The sequence below is a fragment of the Chelmon rostratus genome, chromosome 7, assembly GCF_017976325.1.
Source record: "Chelmon rostratus isolate fCheRos1 chromosome 7, fCheRos1.pri, whole genome shotgun sequence".
NCBI lineage: Eukaryota > Metazoa > Chordata > Actinopteri > Chaetodontiformes > Chaetodontidae > Chelmon > Chelmon rostratus.
The window spans coordinates 20,178,936-20,206,032 of NC_055664.1; the positions used below are offsets into that span (position 1 = coordinate 20,178,936).

The 27,097-nt window shown below is 43.7% G+C and overlaps 1 protein-coding gene across 1 annotated transcript; it reads left to right on the top strand.

Moving 5' to 3' along the window:
- Window positions 1-1,529: 1,529 nt before the first annotated feature.
- Window positions 1,530-27,097, top strand: zbtb16b (zinc finger and BTB domain containing 16b). The gene is made up of 9 exons (XM_041940866.1): window positions 1,530-1,546; window positions 2,840-2,954; window positions 7,938-9,175; window positions 12,132-12,229; window positions 14,096-14,203; window positions 14,542-14,628; window positions 22,245-22,415; window positions 23,520-23,687; window positions 24,430-27,097. The coding sequence occupies exons 1-9, from the start codon at window positions 1,530-1,532 to the stop codon at window positions 24,657-24,659; spliced, it is 2,232 nt and encodes a 743-aa protein (XP_041796800.1). The 3' UTR covers window positions 24,660-27,097.

The following is a 27,097-nucleotide window of genomic DNA, read 5'->3' on the forward strand; positions in this document are numbered from 1 at the left end:
CAGACCCCTCACCCACCCCTGTCCTGGCCCCGGCCCCGACTCCGGAGTCGAACACCGCCCCGCCGACTCCCCCCATCTCCACCTCCGCAGTCGAAGCTAAAATGGCCCCGTTAGTAGAACAAAGAGGAAGTAACACCCCGGAAGAACCGGAGAAAAAGACCACTCCTCCGAGTACCCCTGAATGGACTAGAGCTCAAAAATCTGGGACACCGATACCACCGAAGCGTAGACACTCTCCTAAACTCGCCGCTCTGAATGCTAAAGGTAGCCCCCCTGTATCTCCACTGGCTGCGTCTTCCCCATCGTCCTCTCCCGCTCTCAACACCAAGAAACCTGCGCCAAGCCCACCGGTGACCAAGCTTCCTGTACTGCCACACGCCGTAGCCTTAGAAACTGAGACGCCAGCACAAACTGCCTCCACTCTAGCAACCACTGCCCCTCCAAAACCCGCCCCTGATTCGAATCCAACGGCCCCAGATCCCCGCGGGTGTAGCCTTACTGCCTTCGACACGATTAATAAACCAGCTGACCAGACTGATGATAACATCCCCACTGCCAAAGACGCTGCAAATAGCTCTCCTTCAGTGATCTACGGTGCTCTTAAAGTCCAGGATGCTGAAGAATCTGCTCCTCTAGTTGCAAATGTCCCCTCTCCTTTACCTGTCAGTCACATCACTTCTGCTGCGGCCCCCGCCGGTCTTGAGGCGCTGATCTCAAATGATCTCCTCACATCGCGGTCAGACACGTACGACTTACTAACCCCACACGTGGGGGCCAAAAGTGCAAATTTAGAGTTAGAGCTGACAAACGGGACAGAAAGACCCTTCCTGCCCCCCACAGACCTTATTAGCTTAGAGAGCCCACCCTCTGCCCCCTCTCTGCCCAATGGAGACGGAGCAGACCTCCCCCCCTCAGGCCCAGTTCTGGAGGCATCAGAGACTCTGGCCAAGACCGCTCCTCCTGTCAACGATGAGTACGGCTCCCTCTAGAGGTTTATCTGTATGTTTGTGTGTGCGTGCGTGTGTGTGCGCGCGAGTGTGTGACTTGTATGCCCATTCATTCACCACCGCATCTTGCCATTGATCACACAATATGAAATATTGTAATGGTAAACTGTGGTAATGACATTGGGACGATTATTAGTGAGATGTTGTGGATCGTGACAGTGGAGTGATATGATGGTTCTGTGGTTTATGCTTGCGTGAAACCATTGTGGGGTCTCCAGTTTTGCAACATTCACCTCAAGAATAGTTAAGCCTCTTTCAGACATGCAGCCTGTTTCATAATAGTGATGGTAAATTCAGCAAGTCTGAGCGGAAAAGTCACAGCGACAATATCGCTACGTCGGACTATACCCACTCTGTGCACTGATTGGCCGGGTGTGCAGAGGTGAGGAAGTCAGTAGGGTTTGAACTTATAGTGATGCACACTTAACAAACGTGTGCATCACTATAAACTGCCTCCTAGGAGAGACCCAAAGTGTGCTCACGCCTCTCTATGAGGGCCGGTTTTCCACCCCTCCTTTGAGTATGGCTGTTCAGAACAGGTATAGACACTTTTACCCTCTAATGTCACACAAACTACTTCTGTTCAAGCATAACCCGGCCTTAAAATCTGCAGATGCACTATTAAATACAGAGCGAGCAGTTACAGGCGCGTAACACATGTATCAGTTATCTGTTAACTAAACCAGGAAACACTGAAGTTTTACATAGTTTAAGAGGAGAATTTTTCTCCCTGTTGTGTGTTACAAAGAGTTAGAATTGAAAAACCCCTCTCAGAACAACGCTAATCAGACCTGCAGTCTCCCTTCCTATGTTTGACTTTCACTCGTGTCCAGCTGCATGGATAAAAATAGGAATATCCAGCAAACACAGCCTGAACAAATAGCAGGCTAATTAAACAAGAGTCCCAACTTGACACGCTGACATTGGAAACTAGAGAGAATTCGCTAATAAATGATGGAATTGAGAACATTTAACGAGCACCCCCCTCGCTCACGATGGTCATTAATAAGGACTCAAGCAGAAAAATATGTTTTAAAATCTATCTGTGATGCAGCCTGTTGACATCACTGCTTTCCAACTCAGCAGTGCCACTACTCCCTCTCGTGCACCAGATGGCAATATCGCACAAGCGTTGTGGCTTTTTGCAGAACAGCCCTGTCACGTCTGAATAAAGCCGCAGCACCTATCCACGTCTGAATGACAAAACAGTAACTGCAGCGGAGAGACGGAGCCAGTTAGTTACGTGTTCCATGTCTGAAAGGGGCTTCGTCTTCATGACAAAATGTTTTGTCTCAGGCAGTAAGTGTGCCTCCGAATGTTGCCTAAATCCTCACCAACTGTGCAGCTCTGCCCAAGAGAACAGAGGCTAGACGACGGTGTTTTCCTGCTCTGAGCCGCAGACAAGAGGAGAGGAGCTGCAGGCAGGATCTAGATCCTGTGTTGCACTGCTTTAAGACGACACGGACATCAAACACCACAAGCCCTCATTTAGTGTGCCATCACAGTCTGTTTGATGTAGAGCTAAACTGATTAATTGATTACATTTGCGAAACAGATTGTTTTAGAACTGGAAGGCTACTGGATGAGCTATGAGTTTGTCATTCTCTGTTTGTTAAATTTGATTTGACTGTTGTCGAGGTGGTGAAGAAATATGTAAAAAGACCTCTGAGTCCACACAGTGTCTTCTTACATATTGGGTGAAGACATCATTGAGAATAAATGGTTCAAGCTGTGTTCAACTAAAGTGTTTGTTCACTGAGAATTTTCTGTGTTCTCGCCAGAGACGGCCAGATTTCTCAATTTGCACCCTCTCGTTTTTTCTCCCATTGCAGGAAGATTTTCTCTGACGAGAAAGGCAAACTGGAGGAGGCAGAGTTATCGAACACCCTGACGGAGATCACTGCGGAACACAACAGTGTCATACAGACAAATACCACCGAGAGCAAAGCATGATGGGCCGGGGAAACCCCAGCCCGATCCAAAACATTTTTGCAGCAGCGTCGTGCGAGAAACACTGCAGGAGTTTTGATTTCCAGTGCCCTTAACTACATATTTAAAACAACACACAGGCGTCAATTGGTTAGAGCGCACTTTGACTGCGCTTCATTTCCGGTTCCATTCATGAAATGTTTACTGCTACACCCAAGGAGTTTATCTTTAGGTCATAAGAGATTAATTTTATTTTTTTATTGTTATTTTATTTAACCAGTCAGGAGGATTAAGAATAATCTCTTATTGTAATAACGATTGCTTGGTAAATGTATGAAATTAGATTCTACTTTCTATTGTGCTTATAGTTTGAATTGCAATCGCACACAAGTACTGAATTATGAGAAATGTTTAAAAAAAAAAAAACCTGACTATATATAGAAATTATTTTTCTTATTTTCATGTTCAGCTGTTCAAATGTGAAACTGTTTGCATTGTTTTAGTTTGGACTTTTCATTTGTGGGCTAGTCTCATTAAATAGCTCATTCTGCATGTCTGACCTGCAAGTGGTTGTAAAGTTTTCAAGGTTTATGGTTTCACTTTGTCCGTTACAGGGATGTGTCATCGCTCACAGATACGCTGGCATTGATTAAACATAGGCCCGACTTCAACGTTTGGATTATAGCCTGATTTGTCATGGTTATAAAAATACAGGATATACCCACAGCCAGCTGCAGGGGGAAAGAGACCGACAGAGAATCACACGTCGACGGCGTGCACGATCAGATCAGATTTGGCCCGTTTTGTGATCAGATGTATTCAATCTGCCACTGCTTCACCACAGTGTTAGTCCCAAATATCCGTTAATAAAGGGTATTTGATTAAAAAAGGCAACTCATTGAACACAATCACAGAAAGATTAGGGGGAAAAAAATGCCAGCGGAACTGCTGATTCTCAGCCAAGGGTTGAAGAACCGCGAATCAAGCGAATATCTTATGATGTTGCGCTAAATATACGCCACGTATTTGTTTGGAAGGGGGCAACAACAATGACCGCTATTGTTTCTTCCTCACATTAAAGCAGATTGAAGGTCTGGCTTCATTCTTTGAGTTGTGCTTTTGGAGCAAAAAATGAATAAAAAAAGCATTTTTGTACTATTTAAAAACTACAAAGATTTATTTTCCATTTCCTGCCTGCAAGCTTGTGCACTGTGCCTGTGTGTCAATAGATTGTCTTGTCATCAGTTTCTATGATAATCTGCATAGCTTTGTCGTGAGAGCCTATTCTTTTTATTTAATATATTGTATTATTAGAAGAAAAGTATGATAAATGGACTAATGTGGTCATTATAACACGTGTAGTGTATAAAACTGTCCGTCTCTGGTCACAGCACTATATATTGCCAGCTAAAGTGAAGGAAGGTGTTTTGAACCTCGGCATGAATTCATAGCGTATAACTACAAGGCCGATAGACGTGCCCATGTTTGTTTGGGGAAAATAATGCTCATATTGGTTTAATGAGTCGTACCTTTGGGGCTTGTTCTGGCATTACTACACATAGTTTTTATTTACCTTCCCCAGTTGTTATTCAAGTGTTCTGTAATGTGGTCTTTGAATTTCTTTATTTTTTTTTTTAGTTTTTTGTCTTTTTGTACAAAAATCACTCACCAAGAGCGACTGCTTGACAAGATGAGGATGCCACTGGCAGGAAGCAAGGTGGTCCACCTGAAACAGGAGATGAGACTTTTTTTAAAAAAAGATTTACCCAATAGACGCAATGTCAAGAGAAGACTGAAGTTCCTAAGAACAAAAAAACAAAACAAGCTTTATTCACCTTGTACTTCACTGCTGTTGCGAGACCACCTTGCTCCCTCATCTCTGGATGCTCCTTTTGGTTTTATTGGGTCAAACTCAGAAAATATCTGTTGTGTACAGTCTGAGTGCTAACCCATTTACAAAATAAAAAATGGTTTCCGAATCTAATTTTGTCCTGGCCCATTTTGTCATTAGTATCAATTACTTTTTTTTTTTTTTTTTTTTGGTTAAAAGAAACCACGTCTTGTTAAAATCACAGCTTGTAGTGACTTCATTTGGACAGTAGATGTCAGTATAGACCTACTTTTGTATTCCCTCTTGTTTTCGCCATGTCATGGACACACAGGGCTATTTACAGAAAGGTTACAGAGCAAACAGGTTATGTCGGGGCTGGAAATTCCTCGGGTTACTTGTCCAAAAAGATAGGAGGGGGAATAAACACGTGTTACATAATGCATGTTTGTGCAGGAGTAAAGTTGATACTTCCAGGCTGGGATGTCAAAATACTGTGTACCAGTGAGGTCTTGATATTTTCAGCTGTGGCATTCCTCCCATCAGTACCTCTAATGTGACATGAACCCGCAAACCGGTGCTGTGTCAACAGAGTGTCAACAACACAAAGCGGCCAGCACTGACCCGGCGTGGCATCCTGTTTCACCTACTGCCCCCTCTTACCTAATTTCATTTTTGTCCGAGTCTGACCTCTTAAATACTGATTTGATCTTTCTGTCCGCTGCGTTAACCAGTTTCTGCTTCTGATTTGAGGACAACAAACTGGTCCTAACCTGGCAGGCCGTGGCTGGTTCAGATGCCCTGTAGATGTCTCTGATTGCAGCCTTGACGGAGAGACGCGGAGCAGAGGGCGATCATTCAGATCCGTGACGTCTCCCCGCTGATGATTTGCAGCCAGTCAAGTCAGCGGCAGGCAGCCGTGATGATACAGGAAATTTGGTGTTGGACCCTTCAAAGTAAAAGAAAAACAAATCAGTGCCAAGACAGACAAATGGTACTCCAGTCTACATTATTAATGTATTGCAACATGTGATACAGCAACACGTGAAGAAAATTTACATGGAGCTAATTTCAATTTATGTCCTGTAATTTAATTTATATACAGCACATTTCCTATCACATGGTCATCATATCAGCTAAGTAACTAATAACTACGGCTGATAAATAAAAGCAGTGGAATAAACGTGCAAAGTTCCATAATATGGGTGTACTCAAGTGTAACTATTGTATAGAAGTATCTCAAAACTGAGTAAATGCACTCAGTTAATAAACAATGCAACATATTTAAAATAAGGTTTGACAGAAATTTGTCGTGAGGCAAAAAAAAAAACTCCACCAAGAAAGATCCACATCCACACACCTTAAACATATAATGCATTTTAAATAACTACATGTGGACTAAACATATGCAATGCACCAAAAGTTTTAAATCCTGTTATTTCCAACACGATAGGCATTTAGAGCTACATAAAAATATTGTGTAACACTAACATTATTGACCAACACCATTCTGACTCCAAAGTCTATCTTTACTTTAATTTAATAGTCCCTAATGTCACTGTCAAATCGAGATCCCGCAAGCCACAATAATTTTAAAAAATACTCTTAATTTATATGTTTGGTTGCAGCATAATTATTGATTAACTGTGCATCTCCTCTTTTAATCAATCAGTTAATTTCATGGTTTGTTTCTTGCTATTTTTAACAATACTCCACTTTATAAGCGCCCCCCCCCCAAACGCGCATTTCAACACGTGGTTCCGAAGATTTTATTTTGAAAGTCCTACCCGGAAGTCCCGTATTTCCCCCGCCGCTTTGACCGTCGCGGCTGGGTGATGATTTGCTTACTTGGAGCAGGACTGAGTTTGGAGCGGGTACTGTGAAATGTGTAACCATGATGTTGCCTGGATAATCAGCGGAGGACGATAGGAGACAGAGGTAAGAACAACTGTGACAGCCGCCACTTTTATCATCTCTGCCGCTGATTTTAGTCCGCAGGTTCCGCTGCGGTTAACTACTTTTCAGCCTCAGACTCATTTCAACAATTAATATTATAGAGAAGGGCAGTTTGCGGCGGGTTGTTATCATTTCGTTTCACGGCACACATGTGGAAATGGACCCAAGTTTGGCCGCAGCCTGATTCAGGATTTTGCAAACTTGATTAAGCTCAGGCTGCATCGCAGAGTGTCCAGTTCACACAGACATCAGTGGACTATTTTTGGATAAATTGGGTCTTTTATTTTCCGACGGCACTCGCCCCCCCCCCCCCCCCCCCTCAAACACCGAGCAGACAGCGCAGAGAGCGCTCATTTGTCGCAACGTGTTCGGATAATAAAGGTGGACGTGTGCGTGTGCACCTGATGCGCTCTGATGTTGCGGTTAGTTGAGGATGCAGCCTGTCAGCATCAGCCGAGGTGCTGCTGAGTGGTCCGACGGCACTAATCACCACAGCGAGCCGTGGCATCACTCGCGTTGTCATTTAGGTGTTTAAATGAAGTGGGGGAGCGTGCATCCGTGCCAGGGTCGCGCGTCCTCTTCACGATTTCGTCAATTTGACTGTTCTGTAACTTATTTGGGGATTTTTTTAGCGGAGCCGTTTAATTGGCTTTAACGCATCTGATCATGCACGTGCGCCGCCTATATGGACTAATCAGCCCTTCAAGGCGTTTAATAGCAGGCCTACCTGTTGAGGGCACGAGTGTGAGGGAGTGTGAGTGTGTGTGTGTGTGTGTGTGTGTGTGTGTGCGTGTGTGAGAAGCTTGATGAATTGAACCGTCACCTCTCAGTATGCAGACGTTATTACAGCGACGTGACCGCTCTCAGAGAGACCTCAGACTAATCACCTGCAATGGAAACTGTTGCTTTGCGCTTATCGACCTGTTGTCTGTCTTTGGTTCTTAATTAAAATAAATAAACATGTTTAGTGCATGAAACAAAACCCCTGAAGAGATCAAGAGGGGGCTATATTCTCAGAATATATTTAAGATGATGTTTTTTTGATGTATATTATTTTTTAAATATTCCTCCAGACTGACCATGGAGTGGACACTGGTGTATAATTAACTGCCTTTTATATCACATTGTGAGCCAGACAGGCACTAATGATCCTCTACCCTCCCCCCTCCACCCAAACCGCAGACCTACAACCAGCTGAAGGCAAGTGAAGCAGGCAGGACAGCCACACCTCATGCGTGGGCTCAGCAAAGGTCCGAGTGGATACGGGTCTGACAAACATGGGTGTGCTACAGCTCCACAATCCCACTCACCCCAGCACGCTTCTGCAGCGGGCCAATCAGATGCGTCTGACCGGCACCTTGTGTGATGTCATCATCACGGTGGACGGCCAGGAGTTCCCGGCGCACCGCACCATCCTGGCGTGCACCAGCAAAATGTTCGAGATCTTGTTCCACCGCAGCAGCCTGCGCTACGCCCTGGACTTCCTGTCCCCCAAGACCTTCCAGCAGATCCTGGAGTACGCCTACACCGCCTCGCTCCAGGCCACAGCCGAGGACCTGGATGACCTGCTGTACGCCGCTGAGATCCTGGAGATCGAGTACCTGGAGGAGCAGTGCCTCAAGGTGCTGGAGACCATCCAGGCGGAGCAGAGCGAGGAGGTGGCGGTGAGGAATCACAGCTCCGGAGACCACAGTGACCATAGCCGGGCCAGGCACTGGAGGCACATGTTGATGTCCAAGAAGCATTCCATACAGGATGGACCCAACCGCACCACTCCCACTGCGCTACACCACCTGGCGCTGTACCACATGACGGAGAGGAGCTCTCCTGGTCCAGAGCCCGAGGCGGCTCCTGAATCGAGCCCCAAGATGGACACGGAGGACGACATGGAGAGTTCCCAGCAGCCTCAGCACCACAGCGCAGAGCTATGCCAGGCCTCATCCCTGGATCCCGCCAGAAGTATAAAATCAGAGAACATACAGGTGGATGATGCCAACGGTTGCGAGGGCAGGTCCTCCAGCACCGGGGAGGGAAGCTGCATGTCAGACCAGCCCAGAGACGAGGGCCCGGGGACGCCCCTGAGAGGCAGCGTGATCACCAGCGCTCGAGAGCTGCACACAGGCCCGGAAGACGGAGGACAAATGGTGGGGAACTCTGTTGACTGTTTCCCCGGGATCGCTGAGAAACATCTGGCCTCCATATACTCTGTGCCCTCCAACCACACGGGGGAGGGGATGCTGCCAGTGTCCGTTTCAGTGGCCCCGTCCCTGGGCGTGCCGCTGGACCCGAGGGCCTACAGCGGCCTGCTGCACCAGGGCTTGCTGCACAGGGAGCTGCTCAGCAGGCTGGGCCAGTTTGCTGCTGGGATGAGACACGAGGGCCAGGCTCAAGGCCAGCAGTGTTGTGGCGAGTGCGGGCTTCAGCTGCACAGCAGGCAGGCCATGGAGCAGCACAGGTAACGCGCGCACAAGATCCATCGACACACATTTTTTACACTTTCCTGCAGCGTTAAAGTAATTTAAACGTATTTCAGTATCTCAAATGATGGAAAATTAAACAAAATGAAAATGTTAATCACTGGGGGTCCAAAATTTAATAATCACTAAAGAAAGAGGGCATAGTTTTGGTGCCATTTTGCTGAAAAAACACTTCTACACTCTCTACGCAGCATTTTACTGACAAACGTGTATATGTGCGCACGTGTGGTCTGATGAATATAAGCCAAGCAGCTGATTACGCTGTGAGGAGAAGCGGTGGACATGTGTCTCTTGAACTCAATGCTTGGTCTTAAGGATCTCCCGCCCCTCCATCATGTTAAAATACTACGAGAGTTAAAAGCTGGAAGGAGCAACGGCAAATATGTTAATTTATTCTCAGGGACACCTGCACTCGTGTCTTAACAGTGAGACGTCTCGGGAAGGTTTGAATCGGGTCTTTGTGAGGGATTTGATATAAAGAGGCCTTGGTGTCGCATAACGGCGGTATTTACAAAGCCTGATTTTCTAAATTCTGTTTGATTATTTGTGCAGAAGCGTGCCTCACACAACAGGCTGTCTCCCAGTCCTTTTGATGTGCATTCCTTTGCATCAGCGGAGAGGAGCCTCTCAGCAGGGACCAGGCTGGACGCTTCAGCTAGATGACGGATAACTTCTGTTTCACAACCCGCTCCGTTGTTTTTTTTCCGTTCGTCTCTCCTTTATTTACGAGCCTGTCAGTTCAGATTTTGTCATTGTACACAAAAAGTTAGACTAGCTCAGTGACAACTCTCATTAGCTTGATTGCAGATGTTTAGAGCTGTGCGTGCTTGGCAGTGTTTGACTCATCACTAATCATTAGAAACAAGACAGTCTGTGAGCCAAAAGTCCCAATATGCAGCCAACTCCTGATTAGGATCACAGTCTTTCTCTATCTGCGCCTGTGGCTGACATTTCAGCCTCGTGCCACTCCAGAGTTTTGTTGAAACCGCCCGGTGAAACGGAGCATCCTGTGGGATATTTAGTGATTTCTTACTCATGGAGACAGGCGGATGTCCGCAGGTTGAGGGACTTGCATTGGTGGCGCTGCTTGAGGATGTAGTGAAGTTGCTGCAGGTCTGTAACCAGGTCACTGAGCATACACCTGGTCTGCAGATTGACATTTTGTAGTGTTGTTACAGAAGAATCTCCTGGCACGATTTCAGTATGAAATCCGACAGAAATTTGACCGATTTGGTTTAGAATACAAAAAATAGAGTTGTAAAATTAAAAATATACTGTGAAAAATTTTTTTATATTTGTAGTTTTAATGTTATGTCAGCACATAAAATCCAAACTACAGTTCAGGTAATTTTAAAGATTATTGAAACCTCTATATTAAAGAACATATATTCACCATTAACTAGCTGCTTATTAGCATGCATATTAGTAGCATACTGGCTCATTATAAAGCACTTATTAGTGCCTTATTGCGCAAGACCATATTCCACAACTGCCAGGCTGTTATCTAAGAGTTTTCTCTAAATAACCTCCAAATTACTACTTATTGATAATAAGTAATGAACTTGTTGTCTTAATAACCTTAATCACCAGAATAAGGCATTAATAGGTGCTTTATAATGACTAATAAAGTGCCAATATGCAACTACTATGCATAATAAGCGACTAGTTAATGCTGAATATTTGTGTGTTAATATAAAGAGTGACTGAAACATCTGCCAATAAAACTAACTAAAATTATATTGCATGTTCGAATAAATCTCATGCTTTCGATATTCTTAAATTGCACTTAATGCTCTTAAAAATTGTATTATTGTCCTTGTATCCATTTTAGGAATTAAAATTATACTATTATATTATTATGGCATTTTTGCCTTTTAAAATATTTGAAAACGTCTTAATTATTGTCTTTTGGTAGAGGCAGGAAATGAGGGGAGAGCACTGGGGAATGAAATGCAGCAAACATCTGTAGCTGGACTCAAACTTTGTGATTACATGGTGATCACCTTAAACCCCTGAGCCACCAGGACGTGCCATATTTTTCCCCTTTATTAAATAGGCTGTGTGGAGAGAAGAAAGGAAATATACACATCACGGTTACATGGCTGACACCTCAGACTGCAGGGCCATCAGGATACACTAAAGAAAAGCTTTTTTCAGTCTCACATGAACTCTCAAGTAAATTATCATCTTCAAAAGTCGGTCAAATCTTCCTTTCTTACGGTTAAAAAGGCAAAAACTCAGTGCTCCCGAGCTCCAGAATCACTCTTTTTCCTTAATATATTAATGTAGATTTCACATGTGTTAAGTTCCGTCTGAGGATTTGTTTTGACCACTGAGTGTGTTTCATCGTGGACTCGTCTGAGGCCATTTTCTCTGCTGTTCGCGGGGTGATATAAGGATAACAGTACAGATGCCTTGCATGCTTGGATGTGTGTGATATGATATGATAGGTTTTGCTGCCGGCAGAGCTTCAGCGAATCATCTTCTTTTCTCCTTTTCATTGCAGGAGAAGTGTGTGTGCGTGTTGCGTTGGGATGTGAGTTTGCGCGCACGTACTCGGTGTGTGCATTTGTGCGTGCGTGCCCAGTGTCTTGCAATGCTGGCGGGTGGAGGCACGCGTATGTCTGCACTCTGAAATTAGCCAGATATCCTATTGTCTGTGTTCTTCTAGCATTCATGCGTCGTGATTCACAACTCCAAGGGCCTCTTACACTAATGATGTTGCATTCAGTGAGGGATTCTTGCCGGAATTAAAACATGCTCCTCTTGTTACTGGGACAATGATGCTTCTGGGTTTGGGAGACCTTACAGAGAGAGGGGGAAAAAAAAAAAAAAAAAGCGCAGAAACTAGATACTTTTATTATCACAAGTGCGTATTTTCGCTGTGTTCTCATCTCTGTTAACATGCTCACATTAGTGTTTGTCTTTCCACAGGAGGCTGCATAATGAGGAGAAGGGCCACGGCTGTGAATACTGTGGCAAACACTTCCAGGACAGCATGCGGCTGCGGATGCACATGCTGTCTCATACAGGTACTTAGTAACTCTCACACTCTCATCTCAGAGTATTCAGTGCTTATGAAGCCTCTTGATAGTGCGGCCTTTCAAATGCACCTGTTCATACTACAACCCCCTTCCTCCCCTTCCTCCTCCTCCTCCTCCTCCCGGTTAGTGCTGCTCCGAATACTTGGATCATGCTTTCTTTTCCATGCTTAGGTCTGTGTACATCTCCCTCCCTCTCCTCTCCGTCTCTCTCTCTCTCCCTCTCTCCGTTTGAATCCTTTCTGTGTTTTTTCGGAGAGTCTGGCAGCTCGCCAGCTCTGCCCCTTCTGAGTGATGACATCATCAGCTGCCGGCAGGCCTGGGTGTTCTGCCAGTGTTCCGAAGCGTGTGTGATGGCTCGCTCGCAGATGTGTGTCCAGGAACACACTGTACCCAAATGCAGACTTAATCAGACCTGACTGCTCTCCCAGCTACTTTATCCAAAATAGAGAAAGAGGAGCAGAGGGGGAGGGAGGAGGGGGGGTTTGAAAGGGGGGAGATCAGGGACTAAAAATGAAACTAAAACAGAAACCTCAGTTGGTGTATGTGTATAGACAAGGCGAGGTCCCTGTCCTCTCCGCCTTCTCTTGGAGGATTGTTCTGGAATGACATACTGCTGACAGATGAGAGAGAATCTGCGTCTTTAAACTTCACCTGACTCGTCCCTTTTTCCTCCTCTGTACCCTCCACATAACCCTTAACACGCGTATTGTCTTGCACTGCTCCCAGACCCCGACAACATGCTTTGATTTTCAATTCGCACTGACATCCACCACGGCGGCACCTTTAACCTAATTTGAATTTTTTGCATAAACTCTCCCCATCCCAATGTGTCAACCCATAATACTACAAAAAAAAAAAAAAAAGATGTGGATCTCATTTCTTTGTCACTGTGTATTTCGGTATAGCAGCCTTAGATCCCACTGGTTGCTAAGGAGCGAGTGCTCCACTGCTCTAATGGGCTGATTTGGTATTCAGCTCGATGCTGGCTCTTATTTTGGTATGCCAGACAAAGTGTTTTGATGGAGGACGATTGCAGCCGCGTCTGGAGACAGTTTGATGGTTTATGGATGAGAGCACACTCCGTGCCTTTGACTGCACAAGACAATGCACTATGTTCTCTTCTTCCCTTATCACACAATCTCACACAACACAACACACCACACTGGACAGCGTCACACAACATCAGGATCTACAACATTGCTCTTGTGTTACTACTATATAAGACTACTCTCTACCAAGTTTTATTTTTGCTCCGTGTAACAAAATGCACAGTTCCAAAACAGTCACAGTTTGTTTTCAAAAACTGTTGTTTTTAGAAATGAACAGATTGGGGCTTTTTTGTTATTTGTATGCAGCAATGGGAACAGTGGCACAGTGTCTGTGTATAGAGGCATCGTAAGAGTTGAAAGAGGACCACATTTAGGCTGTAGCGCTCAGAGTTCCCAAAGCTTGTGGGTGTTTTAATGAGTCATTTTAACTTCATTTAAAGCCAGCTGAGCAGAAAATAGATCAGTGAATGAGCCCTGGGCCAGTATGGATCTGCAACCGATTTACATCTCTGTGAGAGCCAACCCACATCCAAACAGCTGTGTGTGTGTGTGTGTGTGTGTGTGAGAGAGAGACAGACAGAATGTGTGTGTGCATATCTGTCCTATGTGCCTGTCTGTGCAGGTGTGAGGTGAGTGCAGAACGAGGATTGAACATTTCTGCAAGCAGTATGCATACTTGTCTCTTTCATGTCTTCATCACAATAGACAAGGGCATTCCAAAGGTGAACTGGGAACTGTAGTTACAGTGTATGCGATGGGATTTGGGGTGTTGACTCTGAACTGTTTTTTTTTTTTTTTGATAAAGGGATGTGCCGTAGGCGGGAAGCGTCTGCTGTAGAGAGAACACCCAGTCCTTCTGTGGCCTCTCAGGCAGACAGTCTGCTCACTGTTCAGAGACTGATAACAGGGCACGGTAAATAAAACTCTTCAGCTCGGCTCTTTTTTGTCAAGAAGAAGGGCCGTTGCACCCTGTCTGGTGCTTTTGTTTGTCCTGAGTTGTGTTTTTATGGCGCTTTCCTCTGCTCCATTGTACTCTGCGCATTTGCTTCCTTGTGTTAACACCTGAAAAGAGCAAGCGTCTGACAAGCGAGGCTCTTGGTGACTTTTGAAACGGGGCGCCTTTGTTCCACTCTTGTCGCTTTCGCCACAGTTCTCTTTAACCGCTAAATTAACTGACTTATTCTGCAATTACAAACACACCTGTTAATGTCTGATCAAGATACCTTCTTATAAATTTGATTTTATCTACAGCTCCTGCAGAGGCGCTGGTGTGTGATCAGTGTGGAGCAACATTCTCCTCAGAGGATGCTCTGGAAGCCCACAGGCAAACACACACAGGTACTTTACAAACGTGTGCATGCACTAACACGCCCTCCACACACACACACACACACACACACACACACATTATGTTTAACCTGGGCAGCATGCATTGAGCTGTCGAGTAAGCCGTGACTACAGTACTTGTGATCATGGCTCTAAACTTGCCTGTCATGCTGGCTGGGTTAAACTGTTCCTGTCATGATGCTCCATAATTTATCAACAGGGAGGTGGGAGGCCCTCTCACATATCACCCACTAATATCTCTTGGCATCCAGACCCACTGCATGCCACTTTGCCACAGCCGTGGCTTCACAACGCCAGCATTACAGTTTCACAGACATACTATCCTGACCTCCTGCCTGAGAGCGCCTGTGGAATTATTTACACTTACACTGAACAACGAGATGAACACCTTTTGTTTTGCAATGAGAAAATGTTTGCATTATAACCTTTTCTTGTCCAGTGAATGCCTGGTGTTAACAGTTGACATCAGGATGGATCTAATTCTTTCTTAAAAATGTGGGGTTTTTCGAAAGAAAAAAAAAATTGAATGGTAACATAGTTTGGAACAACCTTGCAAACTTTACTCATGTGGCACATTTCTAAACATATGCAAGTTACATAAACATGTAGGTGTTTCATAGCAAGAGGACGACAATATATAAAACAAGTAAAATTAAGTTTATAACCTACTAAATAGAATCTATAAAATAGAGAGAAGGGCAAAGAAAATCAGCACGATTCAAGAGTCAGTCAATTAGCATTTGTATTACTATTAACAAGAGTGGTGTTATTAGACTTATAAGGGGTTGTAAGCAGCAACCTCACTGATGGTTAATAAGTAATTAATTTATCAACTTTAGCTTTATTATCCCAGGGGTGGAATTTCATTTCATTCAATTTCAATCTTAAAATATGTAAAACAAATGCCAACTCGCAACACACGAGCAAGAAAAAAAACTATATCCAATATGAATAATAATAGAAATACTAAATGCATAAAAACTGGGAAAGATAAGGACATTTTGCAGTTGCCAGGTTGTGTGTCAGTTTAACATTTTTTGGTTGGTGTATATTCTCTGCCAACACTTTGTATTTTTAGCTCTTTGACTAATCAGGAGGAACTCTGCTGAATTGATCCCTGACACCTTTTGAGAGAAAGCTTCGAAATGCGTAATAATGCGTCAAATAAAACCTTTAATGATTTACAGTATCATTCATAGATTAAGGCTGGTCAGTTTATTTTGATGTAGCCGAAACTATAAGGCAATTAATCAGTCGATCAACTGAAAATGAATCTGAAACTACTGCTGTGCTTCCAGCCTCATGAATATCTTTGGATTTTTGAAGTAAACTTTAAAAAACTAAACTTTGGGCTCTGGGAAACTATGACAGACATTGTTCAGATTTGTCGGGCCAAACCATTAATCGATTGATCAAAAAAATAAGATGAAATAAAATAATGGATAGTTGCGGCCCTACTTTAAAGTGGACAAACCTATGACCCAGTTTTCCACTTCGTAATAATAATTCCAGATAAACACCAGTTAAATAACAATCTGTTAATATAAACCCACAACCTGAGTTCTGTGTTATAACTCAGCTCAACGCTGCTCTTTATAGCATTGAAGCTAGATAATTGCCATTGATAAAATCATTATTGACAACCTAAAAAGCCTTTATAAAGTATGCCTTGTAGTGAAGTGGCACTTTGCTCTTGAATACTACCCCGTTAGCTTGGAGAGAGAAAGATTTAACAACACGTGTTGGACTGTGAAAAAAAGCTGTATTGTTGTCAGACGGCGTATATACCTGACAGTGTCTGAATCCACACCTTTTCTGCTACTGTCAGAGAAAGGTGATAACCCTCTCAGGAGCATTGGCATGTAACTGTAACTCCAGGTGGCACACACAGTATGAATACTTAATGAATGTGGACATGGAGGGGGTGTTAACGATGCCCAGAAGTTTCTACCCTCATCTCCCCAAGTTGTAAACATCCAGGGCTCGGTTTCAGCCTGGCAGTGCATGCGGAGCAGGGTACGGGAGGGCATTACTCTCTCATTTTGTCGTGATCTCAGCTCGGTCTGCTGTGACGCATGACCCTTTTTACTGACACTTATTGTAGCTCTCAGAGCAGACACTGACATGAGTTACAGGTAATTTAATCAGCTGGGTTGAGGTTATGTGAGGAAACTATGACATAGCTCCAACTCGGTACAAAGATTTACAACCTGCTTTTTATTCCTCCTAAAAACACTGGATCTTTCAGTGCTGATCACGCAGTCGCGGCTTTAATTTGCCATGTGGCATAACCAGTGAGCCAAATGAGTTTCCTCTTAGCAGATTAACACTTGTCAGACCTCAGCAGCTGCAACACTGCTGTCCACCTCCTCTGCAGGGGAAATAATACTACTTTTGGGGGACCTTACTCTGAAGCAATTTGGCAACACTGGCTACAGTGAAAGTCCCTCTCACCATTTTGATATGTCAGAGGTGAATGGCCGTGGGTTGCTGAAGTTAGAGATCAAAGAGGGGGGTGGGGGGAAGGGGGGTTGGGGGCGGAGTGGACTGTGGGAAGGGAAGGGGGTAGGGGGTATGTGAGGACTTCCTGAGGGCAAGAGGATTGCTGCTGGTGTTAGATGCCAGGACTGAGAGGAAAACAACATCATGTGCTGCTGTTTACTCCTCACCACAGCACTGTCATAGTCTCCTCTGACCTACTTGTCAGTGCCCAAAATAAAAGAATGGAACTGTCTCCGAATTGCTCTCACAACAAAGGGGTTTGTTTCATCAGAGCAAGTCAAGGCTCTGGGGCACCGAGCTTTCAATTTTGGAAAACCCAGGATGGTAGCTTATCTACAGCACGCACAGAAATCGACTGTATTTGCTTCAAACCATGCTGGCCGACCATTTTGCCACCTTGCCTTCAAGGCAAAGGCCATAAGAGTGCTGCCTTTGTGTACTCAAAGCAGCTGCACTGCTGCTGTTTCCACACATTACAGGCTGCTTCATCAAGTGAATAATATTACCTTCTGTCTGAGCCCTAATTAAACAGTCCTGTAGTCCATTCAGATACAGCTCAGGCTGTATAATGCAGCCCTCATGATGCAGACCTTTTAGCTCGCCTAATTGCGTGTCCGTCATCATACTGCACCCGCCTGTTAATACTCTGTTGTAATTCATACAAGCCTTAAACTGAATTGAACTGTGCTCTGTTTGGCCACTGTGCCCCCAGTATTTATTTGCACTGACTGTCATGATACACAAAGCCCCAGGATGCCCTGTCATTTCAAGTAGAGTGAAATATAGTGGATAGAGAAAATATTGTCAACATTCTAGGAATCGAGGCGAATGAAACAGTGTGTGACCTCAATGAACCGATCCATGGAATGGTGGTTAAACACGAGCAACGTATCTCTTGTTGCATTAATTATTAAGTCGGTTGTTCCTCACTCGGGTAGATTAGCAGTCTACTGATGAGCGCCCGGGGTTGTTTAAGGTACTGTAGCGTTTGTGTGTGTGTGTACTTCTGGAGCTGCCACATCTACAGGGAGCTGTCTGCATGAACACTTACGGTAGCATGAATGCACAGGGTCATGTGAGGTCCGGCACATAATATAGCCTGCATGGCCCTATTTAACAGAGTCATATCAGTGAGCGGGTAGATAGAGAGCACAAAGTATGTACACTGAGCAGGGCTTTAAAACATAGTTTACAGCATCTTTACGATGCATACGCTAGCTGGCGGACAGGATCAACCGGGATGTAGTATTCTAAATTGTGAAAATCCTTGCACTTTTGATAGCACCAGCAGATTTGTTCAGCTCTCTACCAAAACAAGTACCTTAAGAGATCAACTACTGGAAGCATTTATTAAAATAATGCATGGTTATTTAAGCTTATTAAGATACTCAAATTCAGCATTTACTAGTTGCTTATTAGCATGCAAGTTTGTAGCATATTTGTTCTTTATTAGTCATCACTTATCACTTATTAATGCCTTCTCAGAGTTAGGGTTAGGTTAGGTCATAATTCATGTACAAGAGCTTCCTTACTTACTGTCTGATGATACTAATTATAAGGTTATTAGAGGAAAAAGTTAGAAGTTAATGGCGTAGTAGCTGTAAATATGGCCATGCAGAATAAGATGTGCTGATAGTGCTTTATTATGAGTAATAAAGGGCCGATATGCTGCTAAAATGCATGCTAATAAGCAACTAGTTAATGGTGAATATGTGTACCTTAACAGAAAATGTTACCTAATGCCAAGTATTTGCCAAATTACTGTTAAAATTAAATGTTTTGTTTTCATTTATTTCAGCGAATATAAAAGACAAATTATTCAAAAATCAATCAGTTTAATTGGACACTGAAGTTAAGAATAACACAGAAGAAATTATACAGATTTGCCATCGTCTCTCAATACAATCTCTTGTTCAATTTGCAGTGGGTTTACTCCCAGATTCTCAGGGTGGGAAAACTTTTGTTTGCCGCTTGAAAAGAAACAGGCTGCGCTTATTTGTGAATGAAGGGATTAGCTTGAACACTTCACCCCAACAAGGACCATGATCCTATCTGGTTGCCTAGACACATGGTTTTGTTTCTTAGGCAGCGTGAGAGCGTGGCTGGCTCCCACCTCGGTTGGACTGAATAAGTGGCAGATGTATGAAGGCAGACCATGTTTAATCACATGAGTATACACATGGAGATATGCTGAAATAGCATAACAACCCTGAACCGGCTTCAATTACCAACCTAATTGTACATTAGACAAGCAGCTCAGAAATGTAATGCACACAGTAAATGTTTATATTTTCTGCCTCATAGCAGAATTGCTTGAAAGTAAATCATTATTCCCACTGTTAAGGCTCCCTCCCTCTAAACACAATGCTCAGTCAACTCGCCAGCCTTTGAGGAATACCATTGATTACATGGTATTTACCCCATTGAGGACCAAGGGTCAGGGGTCATCCACTGCCTTAAAACCCAAATCCCAGGCCTATTGTCTGGTTAAGGGTGAGAGAGCAGGGGGCAATGACAGCCAACTTTAGGGCTTATTGTCTCATAAAGAAGCTCCTCTGCACTTATTACCAAAGCTTACTGGAAAACTCTACAACTGCAAATCCTTTTTGTTTGAAAAGTTAACAGAGCGCAGCAAGGCGAAATGCCACCACTAACACGTACAAACACTTCCCTGCCTCCGAAGGTTCTTGTTTACACTTCAAGATATTATTTGTTATTTTTATTTTCAGCGTCGGCTGCGTAGAATGAAACCGAAAACGACTGCTGAGCTGTTGTCACCGTGTGTCAACCTGAGATCAAGAGTGAGCTTCTTGTGACAGAATATTTGTCATATTTCTTTACTCAAGTTTCAGTATTGTTGGTGACAGAAGGATCAGGATATACATCTGTAAGAGCCTGCGAGTGTGTCAGGGAGTAAGGCTTTACCTCCACAAAGAAACTGGGATGTTAAAACTTTCAGAGCAGACAGAACAAAGTACGCAGGCTGCATTGAAACAAGCATTTGCAATATATGATAGTTAATAAAGAGAGAGTGGCGAGAGGATTGATTTAAGTAGCTTTGAAGTATCTACAAGGTGGATAATATGTTATTCAGTTGGTTGAGGGCTCTGCCTGCAGCTGAACTAACCTGGACACATTGGAACAGAAAGCACTCCCCCTGCTGGCTGCAGCAAATATTACGAGAGAAACTGGTTAAAGTGGATGAAGGCTCCACACCACAGGTCATGCAGAGACTGCATTTTGTGCCTCTGAAATTGTCTTTAGATAGATCATTATCCAGACTCCACTGTTGCACTGCATAGCGATCTGGCTTTAGTTAGGTATGACTCAGGCAGAAAGTGAAGCCGGTCAGACGGTGAAAGGATTTCCTGTATGGTCAGCGGATAAGGGGAGTGGGGAGGGCGCAGAGGCGTTGAGAATGGAGGGTCTTTTGTCTTCAACTAAAATATTGTGATCCGTGGGTGAGAAAGGGCCTTGGTCATTAGGCGACAGTATAAAGACAGGGATTGTAGGAGTTGCGTGAGGAGCCTATGACTAATGGGCTTGGTCAATGAGGGCCTGAACCTCATTGTGTGCCCTTTGTGCAAAAGTCCACAGGCTGAAGCCTCTGAACAGGTGCAGTTCATTACACCGGATCGCCTCCCTGCAGGATTGTTAAGATCAGGGAATGTCTTTCATCCTGTCTTCTTTCTGTTAATGATTACGAATGATCAGTTCCATTAGCGCTGCTTTAGGGGAAAATTTTCAAAACTAGGTTCAAAAAGGAGCACTATAATTTCAAAGAAGAGGCTGTGTGCCTCGTTGCCAAATTGTACTTGTCCGTGAAATGTGAAGTCTAAAAAGGCGTCTTGCTTTGTTTGAGCAAAGTGTGATACGTGGCTTAGTAAACAATACACAGTGAATGTTTCTGATTTATCCCTGAAAATGTGAATTTGCTTGATTTGTTTCTTTTTCTTTCTACTTTGAACAGGCTTGTCTGTTAACTTGATAGTACCTAAAGCAAGTGTCTGACACTCTTCCCTCTTAGTATGAGTGTGCTGTATCCCTTTCCCTGCGTTAATTCCAATTTAATTGCCAGTTGCCTCAAGGCACTTCAATAACAGTAACAAATGATTTGATTTAGTGGACCTCATCAGACTGCATTTTAAATGCGACACAGCAACCCCACTTGAATTCCAATGAAGTGCTGGCACAGTCCTCTGTTTACTAATGATCCTCCGCTGGAGATGTCTGATTGAATCTGAGTCAGGAGCAATGGGACCTGCTAGCATTGTAAATGATCTGCAACCTGAACAGACAGAGAAATAAGGACCTCATAATCTCACATTAAAGCCTCACTCTCCAGGACATGCAGTGTTATGTCCAATGCTGCTGATTAGCCAGTCCCTCAGTCTTACCACACATATGAATTTGCATATGTGTGAATGCCAGAACGGATTTGAGTGCTGGCGTATGCAGCCTGTAGATCAAGTGTTGACTGTATGACAGCCAATGGATCTTCTTCACATAGCCATTTTGACTTGAGCTACCCTGCCAGTGTCTCCCTATCTGTATTCCTCTCCACACTCCGTGCAACAGGAAAGCAGCCCCGAAGAGATGCCAGGTCACACACAGGATTAAACTGGATTGTGTTTTTTCCTGCAGTCCTGCCTTTAATGGCTTGATATCACTACTCAACATTCTGCACAGAGCGCATAGTGTAGGCATCATTTAGGGTGGAGCTACTATCAGCCACTCTTTGAGCACAGAGACAGAGGACTTCACAGGCTGGAGCTGACTCCTGATGGGGAATGAAGAGAATAATTACACATCTAACACACCAGGAAGGAGCCATTGATTGTGTGATTGGCATGCTGTGCATTGTGTGGGAAACTCTTAAAGAAAACAATGACTTTCATGGTTTAAAATAGAACGTATAAAGACTCACAGTTGAAAGTGCCTCTGGGCTTTTAGGGGAGTTAGTTTAGGTAGAGGCACTTGCTCTTTGAAAGAAGCTTTTCCCTCAGAGGACTCACACAAAGTTGAAGTGACCCAGTTTCCCCACTTAAGGCCCTGTCTGTGTATGGTACTGAAATAACTGTGTCTGTGTCTTGTGCGTTCTCCAGGGACTGACATGGCGGTGTTCTGTCTGCTGTGTGCAAAGCGCTTCCAGACCCAGAAGGCCCTGCAGCAGCACATGGAGGTCCATGCAGGCATGCACAGCTACATCTGTAGCCACTGTGAGCGCCCCTTCCCCAGCCACACTACCCTCAAAAGACACTTGCGCTCGCACACAGGTAAGAGACGGATCGGTTGCGCCATCATCGCTATCTGTGGTTATCTCCTGTCACAATACATAAACACAAGGTGCCAAACGCATGCATATGTTGGAAAAGAGACACAGACGGCTTTATTTATTTTTGTATATGGGTTAATTTCCTTAGGTCGCTGGCTTTAAGGTTTCACACAATTTGCATGCATCCTCTCCCATCCTCTTTTTCCCTTCTCCATAAGATGACTCACCTCTCTGATGACAGCACTGTACCGTTATGGCCGGTGCATATTTTGGGCAATTTCATCCTGTTTATATTTTGGGTTCTTAGACAGCCTTTGGGCTTCTGCAATTCACGGCTGTCAGTTCTACTGTGGTTCACCCAAAATGATAGAGGAAACCCAAATAAATATTGAAGGAAAAGCAAATGGAAATGACTTGTCTGTGTGTTCTACCGAGGGTGAGTCTTAGTGCCGCAGGAGACGGAGAGATATTTACTGAAAAGATGTCCCCCTTTCTTCTTTTACCTTAAATAACACTCCCAGCTGTCACGACTGCTTGATGTCTAGACAGGAGAAATACATAATTGATGTGAAGAGACAGAAGTGAAGGGAGTTTTGGCCATGGCAGCGTATCTTGTTTGTATGCCATTCTGCTTGGAAGTAACATTTTGTAAATGTCATCTGCTCCACAGTGGGGTGGGGGATTGGGGAGAATCGGCCTGTAATGAGGAGAGCAATGTATCCTCTGACTTGGCTGTTGCTGTGGACACTGAGATAATGAGGCACATAGGTCATTGGAGATGAGTCAAACCCTCAGCCTAGGAGAGAAATAGATTAACTACAGTATAGAGAACAGAGCAGCACATGCCTGGAGGACTTTTATTAGCTATTAGCAGACAGCCAAGAGGAGTGTCCTCATGTCATAACATTAGCCACGTCTGAAAGCACATCATTTCCCTGCTCGATATGCATGTGCACAAAGGGCTCTGTGACTATTTGACCTATGCGGCTACATATGCACCATACCCTGTCGTGCCAAGGATAAAGTTGCCCATTAATGCGATCTCATGATAATGGGCTGTGTTGGTGTTGTGGCTGCTGCTGTTGTGACACGACCGTGCTTTCAGGCGATCACCCGTTTGAGTGTGAATTCTGCGGGAGCTGCTTCAGAGACGACGGCACGCTGAGGGGCCATAAACGCATCCACACAGGAGAGAAGCCTTACGAGTGCAACGGCTGCGGGAAGCGGTTCAGCCTCAAGCACCAGCTAGAAACACACTACCGTGTCCATACAGGTGAGAGCTCAGACAGGTAACATCGTGCCCTGCAGATCTTTTTTTGTCTCCTGTTTGAGTAACATTTGATAAAAACTTTTTTTAAAATTGCAACTATCTATTTATGACCTGTTTTTTAAGATTTACGTCCTCTCATGGAACAAACTGACTTGAAGCTGAATGCTCCAGACAGGGCAGTGGACTATAGTCAGAGTAGTGCATTTCTGGCTTTGGTCTTTTCATGGGACTGTTGTGTGTCTTACATAAATGTATAATTTTTTAAGTGTAATAACAGTATTAATGATAAAGATCATTAAAGATTTTATTAAAATTGAGATGTCCAGTAAATCCTAACCACTAAATTTTGATGCTTTAGCAGCTTTTAAAGCCATTTTATGGAAGAGGAAACTTACTGAGAGCCTTTATATTTAATTGCTTTATATAAAAAAAAACAACTATCAAACCATTGCATTAAATCACTGAAATGCAAGTCTGCATTTTATTTCAGGTTACATTTTACAGACTGCTATCTGATTCCTTGCTGAGGTCAAACCTCAGTCGTATTTGCAGTGGATGACGCTGACTGGCCAATATCTAATATCAAACTGAAGGCAAACCGATATACTCCCAGAGCACAAACACACAAACAACACACAATACCACAACAAGTACAGTGGACTGAAATCGGGGTGAATCCCGTTTCACCTGGCGGACCTCTGACTCCGGGTCTACAAGGTTAATGCTCTATTGTTGAATTTTTCAGGTGAGAAGCCATTCGAGTGTAAGCTGTGTCACCAACGGTCCAGAGACTACTCGGCTATGATCAAGCACCTGCGCACTCACAACGGAGCGTCTCCGTACCAGTGCACCATCTGCCAGGACTTCTGCCCGAGCCTGGCCGCCATGCAGAAGCACATGAAGGGCCACAAACCGGAGGACGTGCCGGCGGACTGGAGGATAGAAAAGACTTACTTGTATGTCTGTTATGTCTGAGCAGGACTTGGACCCCACGCACAGTCTGACACACACACGCACAGTCTGACACACACACGCACAGTCACTGCTGGGTGAAAACCTCGTAGCTCCAGTGTTGCTGTTTTTTTCATGCTGAAAGATTACATGTTTCTCTCTGGGTTTAAAAAAAAAAAAACTAAATCAGACTCTTTTTGGATAAACTGAAAAACGCATCGTGGGAAGTTGCCATTGTGGGAGATACAAGGTTTTTACCTCACATCAGAGACATGCAAGCACGAATACAAATGTGTGTACACATTACACTAGGGCTGCTACTAATGATTAACTTCGTCATCAATTAGATTATTTTTACCACTAAGTGATAAATCTTCCCTTCTGAAAATCGTCGCGGCGACCGCTTCAGATGACCAGTTTGGTCCGACCAACAGTCCAGTCCAAAGAGATTCAGTTTATAATGATATAAAACAGAAAAGCAGCAAATTCTAGCATTTTGAGAAGCAAGAGGAAACCAGGAATATTTGACATTTTCACCCCGAAAAACGACTTAAACAGTAACTTGATCATCAAACTGCTCGATTGACGGCTTGCTTCCCGGCGACTTATTGTTTCAGCCCTAGTGAACACAAACATACACAGACACACACGCGGTTTCGATAATAACTGTATCTCTAATGGCTCCGCTGTGGTTGAAATCAATGCCACAACGGCTGCGACTGCTGACCTGTGTGTGTAGCAGGAGCTTTTTTTGATTGACTGCTGAACCATCAGTCAAACCTGAGTCATCTTCTATGATTGTGCAGTAGATGTTGAAAATAATTCCACGAAGGCTCGATTGGCTGAACTTTGCGACATTTTCTCCTAAATTCCTGTGACTTCTCCGTTTTTTTTGTTTGTTTGTTTTTTTCTGCTGTTGGATTTTTATTTTGGAGTTGTTTATTTTCTGCATGTTTTACTTGAATGGCTGCCACGTTTTGACCTCATAAGCTTGATCTCTTTAATTGCCTTGTCTTTCTTGCAGTGGGTGTTATTGTTTCGAGGTAGCTGGCTTACAATTTGAGTTTCTCTCGCAATGTAATAGGTTTTGCTATTTATATGTTGTTTATTTGTTACCAAATATGTGCTGGTTTTCATCACACAGTCGGCGTCTCTTGGGATGATTTCTAGTAGAGTCAGCTCTACCTCTCCTCACTTTTCACCGTTTGTTTTAAACCTACTGCAAACCATTCATCCAGTAGTAGTTTTAATTTTCTAACAAAGACATCATACTTTAAATGGTCAAACAGTGTGTAAAAAATGCGAACAGCCGCAACATGGCTTTTATGTGTAGTTTTTTATCATTAACTATATATAGATGTCTTATAAAAATCACAGAATCAGAATTTTCTAAGAGAAAACTGAAGAAAACATGAAAAGAAGTTGTTGGGTTTTGTTTTTTTTTACTAAACCTGAAAAGAAAATTCTGACATTGAATCACTATGAGCAGGTTATTGTCAGTTATAGTGTAGCTGTAATGTACAAACTGTCATGGTATGTTATTCCCTTATGTGAGCCTAACACAGGCCTTATAGATTTAAACATGTTGTATTTTTGTATTACAGTAATTTGCTATCTGTTTACATTTGGTATGATTTGAGAAACATCTTTATGTGTGTGTTTTATAAGTCTCTGATTTGATTAAGATCCCCCCCTTGTGCCTCTTTTATAAGTAGAGCATTGATGTGCTTGAGTACATGGGTCTGTGCTATTGGTAGTTGTTCCTGGGTGTTTGTTTATTGTTACTTAATTAAAGATAGACTGCCATGTAGATCCACTTTGTCTGAACATTGCAACTGGAAGCAACATACTGTGATAGTGGCTGATAAACTGAGACAAGCGTGTACTTCTAACATCAAAACTTGCTTGGAACTTGCATCAAATTGTTCCCTTCAAAGTCACAATGGGCTGAGATCTTTGGATGAAAACAGTGTGTATAGCAAAACTTGGCGTCTGTGGGCATTACCAATGCCTTCTTAAGTAGCCAACAGCACTCAGTGCCATGAAAACACACATTCACTGTATCTATTCTACATGAACATGCACTATAACTGGATTTCCTTGGTGGACCAAAAGAAATAGAGCACTTTTGTTTGAAAAGGGTTTTTTCTTTGATCTTTCTATGTTGTGATAATGCAGATGTCCTTTTATTTGATGTGTCCTAGAAGGATGTGATTAGCATTGTTTAGAATATGTCAATGTCTGTCTACCTCAGGGCCAGATCAAAGCTCGAACTGGTATCCAATCAGGGTTGTTCTTCTTGCCATGTGTGCAGTAAAATCCCTCTTCATTACAGCTTTGTAACACAGTGTGTGAAAGTGTTTTCTCAGTGTGGATTCAGGCACAACTCTGTATGCGTCAGTGTTCGGTGGCATGGTTAAAAAAAGAATAAAACAAGTTACTATTTTATGCATCTAGTCTCA